At 57.3% G+C, this 12930-nt stretch overlaps 3 protein-coding genes across 3 annotated transcripts; 2 read left to right on the top strand and 1 right to left on the bottom strand.

Annotated features, from left to right (window-relative positions):
• Positions 1-314: 314 nt before the first annotated feature.
• Positions 315-1864, top strand: BO97DRAFT_436689 (MFS transporter; the record flags this gene model as incomplete). The annotated part of the gene is made up of 2 exons (XM_025697803.1): positions 315-817; positions 892-1864. 2 exons carry the CDS (start codon positions 315-317, stop codon positions 1862-1864), a joined length of 1476 nt encoding a protein of 491 aa, XP_025548742.1.
• A 970-nt stretch (positions 1865-2834) lies between these two features.
• BO97DRAFT_457764 (putative polyketide synthase) lies at positions 2835-10981 on the bottom strand (the record flags this gene model as incomplete). Its single annotated transcript, XM_025699213.1, has 2 exons — positions 2835-10231; positions 10343-10981. The coding sequence occupies 2 exons, from the start codon at positions 10979-10981 to the stop codon at positions 2951-2953; spliced, it is 7920 nt and encodes a 2639-aa protein (XP_025548741.1). The 3' UTR covers positions 2835-2950.
• Positions 10982-11538: 557 nt separating this feature from the next.
• On the top strand, positions 11539-12918 carry BO97DRAFT_395848 (uncharacterized protein; the record flags this gene model as incomplete). The annotated part of the gene is made up of 2 exons (XM_025694055.1): positions 11539-12358; positions 12491-12918. 2 exons carry the CDS (start codon positions 11539-11541, stop codon positions 12916-12918), a joined length of 1248 nt encoding a protein of 415 aa, XP_025548740.1.
• Between the last annotated feature and the right edge of the window lie 12 nt (positions 12919-12930).

The following is a 12930-nucleotide window of genomic DNA, read 5'->3' as shown; positions in this document are numbered from 1 at the left end:
ATTACTTACCAGCTCTCGGGCCCGATCCAGGGCTGCCTCCTATTGGATAACGCATCGGTCCTTGGCCGGCAGTCCGGGCCCGAAGCAAGATCCGGCTTTTTGATTGGCTGGTATACATTTACGTACATCACTTGATGGGTAAGTAGGGCTGTTGAACAAGGACTATAATATGATATATAACGACACACAGGTTGCTCCAGACGAGCCGAAGAATCTACTTCTTCAGGCTTTACCCCCTTCCCCCTTCCCCCAAGTCATGAAGATTCGCCAACACAAAGATCAGTGATACGAGAAAAATGAGTGAAAAAGATGCAATGGCATCCAAGCAGGACCTTGAAGCAGGCCCCCAAGCGATCACCAACCCCGAGCTTCCCAACCAGGCCGAGAACGACAAAGATCCGAACCTCGTCACCTGGAATGGACCCGATGACCCAGAGTTTCCCAAGAATTGGTCAAGGGGCCTGAAGTGGAAGAACACCTGGTCGGTTTCCCTATTTGTCTTCATTTCACCCGTGTCCTCATCGATGATTGCCCCCGCCCTGGAGGGTCTCGCCCAGTCGTTGGGGATGCACTCGGAAATTGAGACATATCTGTCGTTGAGTATCTTCATTCTCGCGTATGCCATCGGCCCCGTTTTTTTCGGGCCGGCGTCTGAACTCTACGGTCGACTGCGTTTACTCCAAGTCAGTAATGTGTGGTATCTGGCCTGGAATCTGGGATGCGGGTTCGCGAAGACCAAAGGGCAGCTTTTTGCTTTTCGTTTCCTCGCAGGTATTGGTGGTAGTGCGCCGCTAGCTATTGGAGGAGGAGCCATCAGGTGAGTACTTCTAAAGATGAGATAAATATAACCCGCATTGTGCACTTCGCAGGAGAGCTGATCACATCGGGCAGCGATATGTGGTCCGCAGAAGAACGGGGTAAAGCCATGGGTGTCTATACTCTTGGGCCACTCCTAGGACCCGTAATCGGTCCGATCGCTGGTGGGTTTATTGCCGAGTATTCAACCTGGCGCTGGGTATTCTGGTCCACCTCCGCTGCGGCTGTCGCAGTGCAGGTAGTCGGGTTTTTCTGGCTGAAAGAATGCCACCCGGGCACGCTCCTAAGAAGGCGCCGTGACGTTCTTGCTAAAGAGACAGGGAATGAGAACCTTCGCACTGCAGAGAGAGTTGAGACGCTGGCTTACAAGCTTCTTCATGCACTTGAACGACCGGTGCGGATGTTTACGACACAGCCTATTGTCCTCTGTATGGGACTTTATATGGCCTACCTCTTCGGCGTCGCCTATCTGGTGTTTGCAACCTTCCCGGATATTTGGACCGAGGTCTACCACGAGAGACCCGGAATTGGAGGTCTCAATTATCTCTCCATCGCGATTGGATCTTTCATCGGGCTCTTCTTTAATCTCAAGCTCGTGGACCGTATCTACAGCATTCTCAAAGCCCGGAACAATAATGTGGGCAAGCCCGAGTTCCGAATGCCGTCCCTGGCTGTAGGATCGATCATCAGCACCATCGGGCTCTTCTGGTACGGCTGGAGCATTGGCAATACTCACTGGATCATGCCGAACATCGGTGCGCTGATCTACACGATGGGCACCATCTCCTGCCTACAGGGCATGCAAACATACATTGTCGACAGCTACCAAACCTACGCAGCCAGCGCTATGGCGGCCTGTGCTGTGCTTCGGAGTCTGTGCGGTTTTGGCTTCCCACTCTTCGCTCCCTATATGTACAACTCCCTGGGTTACGGTTGGGGCACGAGTGTGCTGGCCTTCATCGTCATGGTCTTCGGATGGGGTGGGCCATTTATTTTCTGGAAATTTGGGCCCCGGCTGCGGGCCATGTCTGAATATGCCTCTGGCTGAAGGAGGCAGAAATTTGGCACATGAGGAGGGCTGCGTGAGAGACCACAGCGATCGCGAGGCGCGAGTGACTTCTCGGCCTGGATCGGATTCGCCGGGTGATAGTTGTCACTGGGGCGGATGGAAGAATGCTTAAACGGGTCATATACTACGGGCGTTGTATTATTATTTACCGGTTGTCATATAGAGATAACTCCTATTGAATATAAGAAAGTTATGTACCATAAATGTCTCGCCTGCCGTGGTTCCAGATGGTTCAAAAATAATCCGACTGCAGAGAATGATGTGTCCGTTGTCAGCAGGATTTCGTCCCGCGCATGTACATCGTCCATTGGCATTATCTTAAAAAGTTATAAAAAAAGGTATTTTACCTGGGTATTTGATATCTAGATCTTCTATCATACTAAGGATTTTACTTTGAATGATAAGTAGATATTCAGATAATATGACTACTTTCAATATTAATATTATACTCAAAACTAGTACCTGACTTTTTCCATCTATAGATTAGATACTTTTTCTGCTGGCTACCTCTCAGCAAACAGAGATAGATACTTAAATAAAAATTATTAATCTTCAGACTTACATATTTGTATCAATTCTTGCTAATATATCTTTTAAAACTGATAGTCTGCTGCCTAGTGATCCCTCTGGTTATTAGTGCTGCAGGACAGCTTAGCCACATCCCTTGCCTACGCAGCTGTATAATAAGAAAACTCCAGGAATTAATTCTGCCGGCAGATTTGCAGTAAGTAAGAATTCTAAGCCCTTTGGCCGCAAAAGTCTGCCGTACCGCCGCCACCGAGATGTTTCCAACTCCGTAGTGTGGATCTGACCATCATCAACCAGCCCACACATCCATCACGACACATTTCAAACTATCGCGACTGTCGCCCAGAGAGACAGGCTCGATAATCGAAGGCTACACCGTCTCATCATGGTCTCGTCTCTCGCTGCGTCATGTTCGTCGCACTGCCGACAAACGCATTTATCGTTGTTTTTGATTATGACAATGTTATCTCATGACGGCCAATTCCCCCCTGATCGCGTGTGATATCTCAGCCGTCGCCTATCTTATGCGAGCGCCGATCACCGATGCAAAAAGCCCATCTCCTTCCAGGCCTGGACATACTTCCTCGCCACCGCCGCCGGGACGGGGCCCTGCGCGGCCAGGGTCGCCGAGTGCTCGCAGCTGTGCGCCGTATCCAGCAAAAGCCCGCCGCAAGACATGCGCCTGAAGTGATGGTCCAGAAAGTCGACCAAGCGTCCGGCCGGGTTGTCGGTCTCGACGGGCAGCGGGGAGCGCCGTACCCGCTGGATCCACTGGTCGAATGGGATCACATTCTCCAGAGGGATGTCCAGCGCTTCGGCCAGGACGGGGATCATCTCGCGCCAGGGCTGGCCGACCGGGTTGTCGACGTGGTAAACCGGATAGAGATCTTGGTCCTTGGGAAGCAGCAGCAGATCGACCAGGGTGCCGGCCACCTTATTCACGGGGACCCAGGAGAGGATGCCGTCGAGGGCGGGGAGGGCGCGCAGGGACTGAGCGGACTTGACCAAGAAGGCGAAGTGTTCGATCGGGTTCCAGTAGCCGCTGGTCTGCGAGCCGGCGATTTGGCCTAGCCGCACGGTCGTCGCGCGGAAATGCGTTGGGTGCTGCTGCAGGGTGGCCTCGAGTAGGCGCTCGCATACCCACTTCGCCTCGCTGTAGCCGTTGTCCAGCACCGACTGCACGGCCATTCGCTCCTCGGGCACTCGAGTCTGTCCGCTCCACAGCGGGTGGTGGCCGACAACGCCGATCGAGGAGACAAGTAGAAACCCCAGCTGGAATCCCGCAGGCCGCTGGGAGTGGGCGACCCCGTCGCGTGCGAGGAGGATGAGGTTGCGCAGGGCCTCGAACTGGGACTGGAAAGCCCGCACCGGACGCGAGCCGCTCATGGGCCAGGCGTTGTGAACAATCTGGGTGACGTGCTGCGCGAGCCAGTTATACTCCGCTAGGGGCACGCCGAGTTGCGATTTGGCCGTATCCGTCTCAAGTATCCGGAGCTTGGCCTGCTGCGCCGGGTCCAGTATGATGCCTCGCGAAGACAAGGCGTGTTGCTGCCGGGTCTTCACCGATACGCCCGTTGGCCGGTTCACACATACCACCTGCCACACGTCCTCGCGCCGAACCAGCTGCTCGATGAGGTGGGATCCCAGGCTCCCCGTCGCCCCGGTAAGGAGGATACAGTGGCCGGCAGGCTGTGGCTGGGAGGATGGAACCGCGGAGCGGGCAACCCTAATGGGAACCTCGAATCCTCGACTGTAATTTTCGACATACCGAGCGGCTTCATCCTCGCGTGCCTGGTCATTGCTGCCGTCTGCGATCGACGCTCGCTCGACCCCCGGCTTGGGCAGACGCTGCTGCGCGGGGCCACTGGCGAGGGCAATGATAACCTTCTGGATATCGTTCTCAGGCAGACGCCCGTCGGTCCAGTCTACGTGGCCGAAGCCAACGGACTGGAGGTCTCGCTCCCATCGTGACGGAGGCGCGATGGCGTGCTGTCGCCCATCCTCAAACAACCACCATCCCTCGAGCAGGCCGAAGATAATATCAATGAAGGGCACGATCTCCGTCATCTCCAACATCATGAGAAAGCCGTCAGGGCGGAGTGCCGCCCGGATGTTTTCGGCGGACCGCGTGAGGCTGTGGGTCGCATGAACCGCATTGCTCGCGATGACTATATGCTGGTTGCGCAGCTCATCGGCCGGGGGTTGCTCAATGTCGTGCACGCCGAACCTCATGAAGGGGTACGATTTGTACTTACGCCGGGCCAGCGCCACCATCGACGGTGCAAGGTCAGTGAAGGTGTATTCCACGGGGATATCGAGGCTGGCCAGAAACGGCACGAGGACCTGGGTGGTGCCCCCGGTGCCCGCGCCCATCTCCAGGATCTTCAGGGGCCCCTGTCCCGCTGGCAGGCGCGCAATCAGTCGGCTGATGAAGTCCTTCATCTGGTGGTAGGACATCCGATTGAACGAGTGGTCGCAGTAGAGCGCAGAAACCAGTTCCCGCCCTTCTGGGGTCCCGAAGATGACCCGGATGCCGTCGGTTTTGCCCTGGAGCACGGCCGCCAGGTGTTTCCCGGCGAAGGAGGTCAGCTTAAGGGCATACACCCACTCGGGAAACTGCCGCAGCAAATCCTCCAGTATCGTCTCGCTCGGCTTCTTTGGGGGTGCGATCGCGGTGCGCACGATTCGTTCCCCTCTGTCCTCGCGGTCGATCAGCCGGGCATCCTTTTCCAGGAGCTCATAGAGATACCCCACCAGTCGGTGATGTTGGGGCTCATAGGGGATTCGATCCAGGACCTGGCCGGCCGTGGCGGTGCGGAGCGGGCAGCCGAGTTCTTCGAAAGCTTCCACCACGAGGGCAACGCAGAGCTGGGTGGACTTGGCCATCACGGTGTCCGCGAAATTGTCGATCCGATAATCCCGGATGAAATTGTCTGTTAGGAGTTTTGACTCGGCAAAGGCTGCAAGCACCGCCCCTGCTGGGATATCCAGTGGATGCGGGAACGACGGCAATTGTACGACTGCTGCCTTGACGTCTCGGTCATCCGCGGTCTCCCCTGGTGGAGTGACCGTGAGCGTTGTGCGTGGAGTCTCGTGGCCGTTTGTCGACGTTTCCGACCCAGTCGAATCCTCCTCGTCTCCCTCCGGCGCCGTGACAGCACCTTCGTCGCCCTCGTCCAGATGCAGAGCGGCCGCGATACACTTAACGAACTTGCGAAAATCGGTGGCTTCCATGAGCTCGACTTGATCCAGCGTGCACTTAAACACGGTCTCGACCTCCCTTGCCAATTCCATGCCCATCAGCGAATCGATGCCAAAGTCAGCCAAATTGGAGTCATTCTTGATCTCACTGGCCTCCAGGCCGGAAACATTGGCGATGATCTCTCGAACTTGCTTGCTGAGGTCCGGCCTCGAGGACTGCGGCTTCTTGCTCCCCTGCCGTTTCGCCTGCGGGTCGACCGGCTGCGTCACGGCCCCGGCGGTGGTTACGGTCTCCCGCTCCAGAGGCAGCGCTGCTGGTGCACTCTTCGATATAGGGGCGGGCAAGGCCTCTGGGGCTGTGAGTCGAGTCAGAATCTTGCTCATAGACACCTTGGAGACTCGCATATAGTGAATGCCGAGCATCACTAAAACCAGGGCGCCGGTTGTCGCATCGAACACGAACACATCGGTGAGGAACATTTTCTCGGACTGGCGGTGATGCGCGGCGAAGACATCCCACGTCTCAGGGAAGGCATACCCTTGTTGTCGCACCTTCGGGGATCGCATCAGCAATTCGCACCCGCTGGCGATGTACAGGTCCGTCGCGGCGCGATCCGTCATGCAATTTACCCAAATGCCGGCGACCTGGCTGAAACAGTCGGCCAGCAGCGTGTCCAGCCAGGTCTCCCCTGTGTACGCCTTGCAAACACGACCGGCGCATTCGTCGCCTTTTCCGACCACCTTCTTCACGCCACGGTAGACCTCGCCATAATCCACGATTTCAGCAAATGTGCGATAGATGTTGCGGCCCTGGATGATGTCGTCGGCAGCCTCGCCACTCTCCAACACGCTTAAGCACCGCTTGTGGGCGACCATCCGCTCGTAGCGCGCAAACTCGGCCTGATACTGGGGGTCCTCAGACGAACAAAAGCGGATCTTGCCGGCGACATGGACGGTGTCGCTCTGCTGCGGCGCGTCCAGGCTCTGGTGGTTGCTGACAATCTGCCATGCCCACGTGTGGCCCTCGGGGTCGGCGACGGTGCAGTCCAACCATACCAACCGGGAGGGATCCACGCACACGGGGACCTGGTTTTGCATATCCAACAGCTGGGGCTGCATCTCCTGCGCCGCAAGCTCGGGACGCAAGCTGCGCAGGGCCTCGATGGCCATATCCACTTGCAGCGTGGCGGGGCAGATGGGTGCGGTCTGCGCGATCAGGTGCCCACTAACCAAGTCCTTGTATTGATCCGTCATCGTGTTGATGCGGAATCGCGCGGAGGTTTTCTCGGCATTGCAGTACTTCGTGAACGTCCAGAGCCCTACGGGGACTTCGTGCTGCGGGTTGACGTACGCATCGGTTGACAAGCCGGCGACTGCGGACTGGGGTACCTTGAGCTCTAGCCAGTGTCGGTGCTTCTCGAACTGGTACGGCGGCAAGATCAGAGGGGCGTAATCGGACGCCTGCAGCGCATGATGGCCCCAGAGAGAGACGCGAAGTCCTTCCTGCCACAAGCTTGCCGTAGCATCGGACAGCTTTTGCATTGCACCCTCACTACAGAGGTCCATGGCTTGAAAGTGCGACTCCCCTCCTCCTCCTCCACCAACTGCCCGTTTGGCCATCACCGTGATGGTGGAGTTGGACCCGGCTTCTAGCCAGACGCACGATGGATGCTCTTTTCTGAGCCGCTGGACCGCATGATCGAAGAAGACCGGCTGGCGCATGTGCTGGGCCACATAGCCGGTGGTCAAATGATCCGGTGATTGAAACGCTTCAGTCGACCGATGGAGTGGAATGAGCGGCCGTTTGAACGCCAGCTGCTCTCCGAGCGACTCCAGGCTCGGCACGAGCGGGTCAACCAGGACGGAATGAAAGGCGTTAGTGACGTTCAGCCTCTTGGTCCGGATGGAAGAATAGGTTGGCGCCTGCTGCGACACGGTCTCCAGCAGTACATCGATCGCCCTTGTGCTTCCCGCAAGGGTGAAGCTGCGCGGGCCGTTATAACAGGCAATGCTGGCCGGGCGATCGCCTGCATAGGCTCGGTTGGCCTCGACAATGAGCTGCTGGACAACATCCGGGTCGCCCTCCACGGCGACCATCGCCCCCGAATCATCACCCCACGCATCTCGGATCAATTTCGCCCGTCCAGCCACCAAGTTCAGCGTGTCGCGAAGGGACAACGCACCCGACACGCAGAGGGCCGTGAGCTCGCCGAAACTGTGGCCGACGACGGCAGCGACCACGATACCGCAATCCATCCAGCACTTAGCGCACGAATATTGCATGGCAAACAGCATGGTCTGAAGTTGAACCGGATCGTTGACAGGCGTCCGTTGAAAGATCGCGGGCAGGATGCTGGGGAGACCCAGGGATCGGATCATCGCGTCACAACGGTCCAGGAAACTGCGGAAGATCTTCACCTGCTCGTAGACGGCCTTGTCAAGGCCCACGAACGTGGAAACCTGCCCGCCAAAGCACAGGATGACGGGTCTCGCGGGCTTAATCAACGTCGCGGAGTCCGAGGATTCCTGTCGACCATTCGCATATGATTGGAGCTTGTCCTCCAAGTTGGCTAAGGAGCTGCAGCTGAAGATCAAACCCCGTGGCAGGGATCGGTTGGACTGGCGCGAGACACTGAACGCGATGTTGGCGAGCGTGGCCGTCTTTTTGTTACTATTCCTTGAAGTGATGATAAATTCCAAGAGCTTCCGACAATACGCCGAAATAGCTTGGTCATCGAACCCCGGAATCCAGAACGGATATCTCATGTCGGAAGCGTCGGTGCCCTCCGTCGTTGACCCCTCATCTTCACCGTGAGTGAACTGAGTAATGACCATCGAAGCATTCGAGCCAGATGCGCCGTAGTTGTTAATCAGTGCTGCCTTGAAGGGCTCGTCCCACCGCCGAAGGGTGGTCGGAATCTCGATCATCTCGGATGCAGCGATATGGTGGCTTAGTTTGGAATGACTGGCCTGCGGTGGGATGAAGCCCTCTTGCAGCATAAGGACCGCCTTGATCAGGGAAATGACTCCAGAGGTGCCTTCTGTATGGCCCACGAGCCCTTTCACCGACCCCAGCTGCAAGGGCCTAGTGGTTCGCTTCGCCCCTGCTGCCAGCGCCAGGCGAATACTTTCATACTCAGCTGGGTCCCCAACGGGCGTTCCGGTGCCATGAGCTTCCACAAAGGAGATATCCTCTGGTTCCAGCCTTGCCTTGCGAACTACCTCTCGGAAGAGATGAGACAGCGAGGGGGAGTTTGGCACGAAGAGCGGGGTGCAGTTCTCATTCTGCAGGACGGCGGTGCTCGCAATACAGCCGAAGATCTGGTTTCCGTCCGCGATAGCCCGGGACATCTTCTTCAGAAAGACGCAAGCGATACCTTCGCCGCGGCAGTAGCCATCTGCCTTCTCATCGAACGGCTTGCATTGGCCCGTGGGGCTCAGGAATGTAGCGCCCGCCAGGTTCTGAAACCATATGGGATTGCTCATCGTCGCTACGCCGCCGGCCAACGCGCCCCCTGTACACTCACCACTCAGGATCGCGCGGCACGCCGTATGGATGGCGACCGCCGAGGCAGAGCACGCCGTATCGATGGTCATTCCGGGGCCCGTCCAGCCGAAATAGTGCGCGACCTTTCCCGGGATGAAGCTTTTGAGATTGCCCGTGGCCGTGAACGCGTTGGGCGGGTAGCATGCCACGTTATGTTCGTAATCGGCGGCGCAGGCGCCTATGTAACATCCTATATGGTTGTCTGGGTTGGGCTGCGCAAAATATCCGGATTGCTCGACGGCCTGATACGCAGCCTGCAGCATGAGCCGTTGCTGTGGATCCATCGTGGCTGCTTCCCGCGGACTTCGCTTGAAGAACTTGTGATCAAAGGCGTCAACGTCGCGAATGAAGTTACCATACCACTTCCGCTCGTCCACCTCGCGCCACTGCGTCTGGAACCCAAAGCGGCTGGTTGGCACCTCCGTATGCTGGGATTCGCCGCGACGGTTCAAATCCCAAAACTCGGCCACGTCGTCCGCCCCGGCGACACGAATCGACATGCCGACGATGGCAATATCATCGTCCTCCGCGTTGCGGATGCTGGTGGCGCTCCGGTCAATTTTGGGATCCAATACACTGGCCGAGAACTGGGGTGCCTCCGGACGTTCCTCTATCATCGGCGCCTGGACCAAACGCGCTCCTAGCTGTCGCACTAAGGACGGAGGGACAGATCGACTGGGCCCAAAGGAAACCGCCACGTCACTGTCGGACTGCAGCACAGACGACTGCACGGCTGTGAAGGTCTTGTACCAGTTGCACTGCTCGACTAGGACCGCCCGCAGAGCCAAGTGATGCAGCCTCCCGGTCACCAGGGGCTGTCCGTCCGTATTGGTATAGCTTGGAAGCGCCAACTGCGACGCATCGGGGAACTGGAACCTTGGCTCTGAATCACAGAAACGCAAGACGGTCTCCAGATCCTTTTCATACTGTCTGCAGTGGAAGCGGCCCTGAAGTCCCACCTCCGACGCCACCATGCCGGCCGCATGGAGCTGCTGCACGAGCAGAGACGCTGTGTGCTGCGATATGGTCACGGTGGCCCGCTGGGTGTCATAAAGAACCGAGATGTATGCCTACAAGAAAAGAAGGAGCCATGTGAGTCAGCAGTTTCAACGGGAAATGTCTTGTGGGAGAGGTAAACAGTTGCAGGTTCGATGGCCTCCAGCTGACCGATCCTCACGCACCTCGGGAAACTGATCTATGATGCGATCTAAGATAGTACCCTGCTCGGTCGACGTCCATGCTATGGCAAAAGACTTGGCTGGGCCGTACACCGTGTCGGATGCCTCCTGCGCGTCGACCAGAGCACCGATCAACATGGCGAGGCGCACGGCCACCGCAGCGTAGTGCGGCAAGTCTTGCAAGCTCTTCGAACTGGACACTGCGAAAGCACTCAAGATTCCGGTACAGAAACCCAGGGTGGCACAACCACTCAGCGGCATGTCGTTACCAAGGTTCCTGACGCTGAAATATTGCCAACACTGTCCCAGCTGGGAAAGAACCACGAGGGGGGTGAGAAGAATGTTGGGCAGGTCATAGTTTGTCTCGGGGAATGAGCTCGTCATAAACCATCCCTCGAGCTCGGCGAGCAGCTTCTCGCCTCGTACCCACTGCAGTGTGGAAATCTGCTTCGCGAGCGTGGGCCAGTGAGCCCGCAATTCGGCGACCAGGTCCAAAACCCAGCGACGATCTAAAGGGCTATCCGAAAGAGACCTCAACAGGCTTTGGAACGATTGCTTGGTGAAACCAAGCGCCTGGGGGCCGAACAGAAGAAGTCGACTCCTGGCCGCGGAGTGTGTATTGGATGCTGAGCCCAGAGCCATGGCAACGGTGGTTGCTTGTCCCGGCGAAGAAGGCAGAAGATGTTTAAATAGATCTATTGTTGAAGGGGGACATGTAGTGACCAAGCTAGACCGTGAAACGAGGTTTGTTGAAAGGTAGGCACGGCTGTCGACTGACTGGTTGAGGGTCCGTACAGACTCTATAGGCAGCCTCCATGATTTTTAATAAGCCATCCTCTCCACCTGATCGCAGATTACCGGGGCTTATTCGGGTTCGCGCCAAGTGAATCGGCCGGCGTATCGCAATTGAGAAACACCCTCATTGCTGCTGCAATGAGACGATAGCCCAAGGGTTAGTCGGAAGCAGCCGAACCGACGCGGCCTGGGGAAATTGTTCCGAGTGGCGCATGAATGTTCCGACGGAATTATCCTCTTGAGACAATATGGCCCGGAGGCATCTGAAAGGAGCCAAAGCTCACGGTTGAGGATACACGTACAGTCGTCCCTCGTCCACGGCGAATTCACACGCACACACACACACACACACACACACATCTACATCTGTGTACACGAGAGCCACCTCTTCATACAATTCAATCATGGTTTGGAACAGGACCAACGGGGTCTGGCACGATGATCTGGACGGGGCGGAGAAGGTTTTCTACGACATGTCCCAGGCTTTTCAACCGGTAGGCAAAGAGCATGGGTCGGTCTACACGGTGTGCAAGATCCGCATGCTCGAGGATCAGCGTCCCCAGCACCCTCTCGAAGTTCGACTCCGGGACGCCTGGATCTCGCTACGGATCGAATTTCCCTCGTTAAGTGTCGTGGTATCAGACGCCCAGCGGAAAGAGTACATGTCGGCGAATCCTCAGCGTCTCCAGCATTGGGCGAGTGAGACCTTCTGGGTAGACGACTCGGGTAACTCAGCCATCCAGGTCGTGTCCTCGCTGCACCTGAGAAAGTTTCCCTGCCTGATCTTCCTGCCGCGAACCTCCGAGCTCGTCTTCCATTCGTCCCACTGGCGCATCGACGCTTTGGGGGCCTGTATGTTGTTGGACCGATTGTTCGAAAAGCTCTCCCGCGACACCGACACGATTTCCGTCAACGAGGACGATAATATGTCCCCGAACCTCTCTCCTAGCCTGGAGGATGCGTTTGGCTCCCCAGCAGCACCGACTCCCCAGATGGAAGCTGTGGCGAAATGCGTTCAACGGAGAAATTTCCAGACCTCGTACCCGACCGCCGGACTGCCCGTGGCGATGGGGGCGCGAGCCTCACCACCTGCCAGGTCCAGCCCGCAGGCCCTCGCGTTGACGCGTGAAGCAACGGAGGCCCTGCTTGCGGCCTGCAAGCGGCATGCCATCAGCGTCACCGCGGCGGTTCATGCTGCGTGTGCGCAGGCCGTCTTCGATCGCTGTCGCGATCCCGAGGTCGACTATAGCACCGTAGTATCAGTCAACCTGCGAGACTACCTCCCCGCGCCGTACAACGCCCGGGCCGGCGCCTGTGCGACCTACGTGACGGGCATCACCCACACCGTGCGGGTAGGGGATTCCTTTACTACTCGCGCCGGCCAGCTCACCAAGGCCTATCGGGGCGGTGATTGGGATGTGTCGGAGTACATGGCGGCGCTTCGGCCGATCTACAGGGTCCACGGGGAGACTCTCCGAGCCCTGGCCACACCCCACACACGGGCGCCTGCCACCAACATCACCGTCAGCAGCTTGGGAGTCATTGACAAATACTTAACCAGAAAACACGGTGCAGGGGTCCTCGTGGAACAGTTTCATCTCGGGAGTGCAATCATGAACCGACAGATGACTTTGTATATCTGGACATTCGACGGACAGTTAACCTTGTCGTTAGACTCCAACGAGGCGTATTACCCACCCGAGATTGTCCGTGGTATACTAGGGAGCATTTGCGCCTGCTTAGAGAAAGAGCTGAATCTGAATACGGTCCTGATGAGGGCGTGAAGGCGAAGACAT

The sequence above is a fragment of the Aspergillus homomorphus genome (assembly GCF_003184865.1).
Source record: "Aspergillus homomorphus CBS 101889 unplaced genomic scaffold BO97scaffold_36, whole genome shotgun sequence".
NCBI lineage: Eukaryota > Fungi > Ascomycota > Eurotiomycetes > Eurotiales > Aspergillaceae > Aspergillus > Aspergillus homomorphus.
The sequence above is the reverse complement of the archived record's forward strand: the minus strand, read 5'-3'. Positions and strand labels throughout refer to the sequence as shown.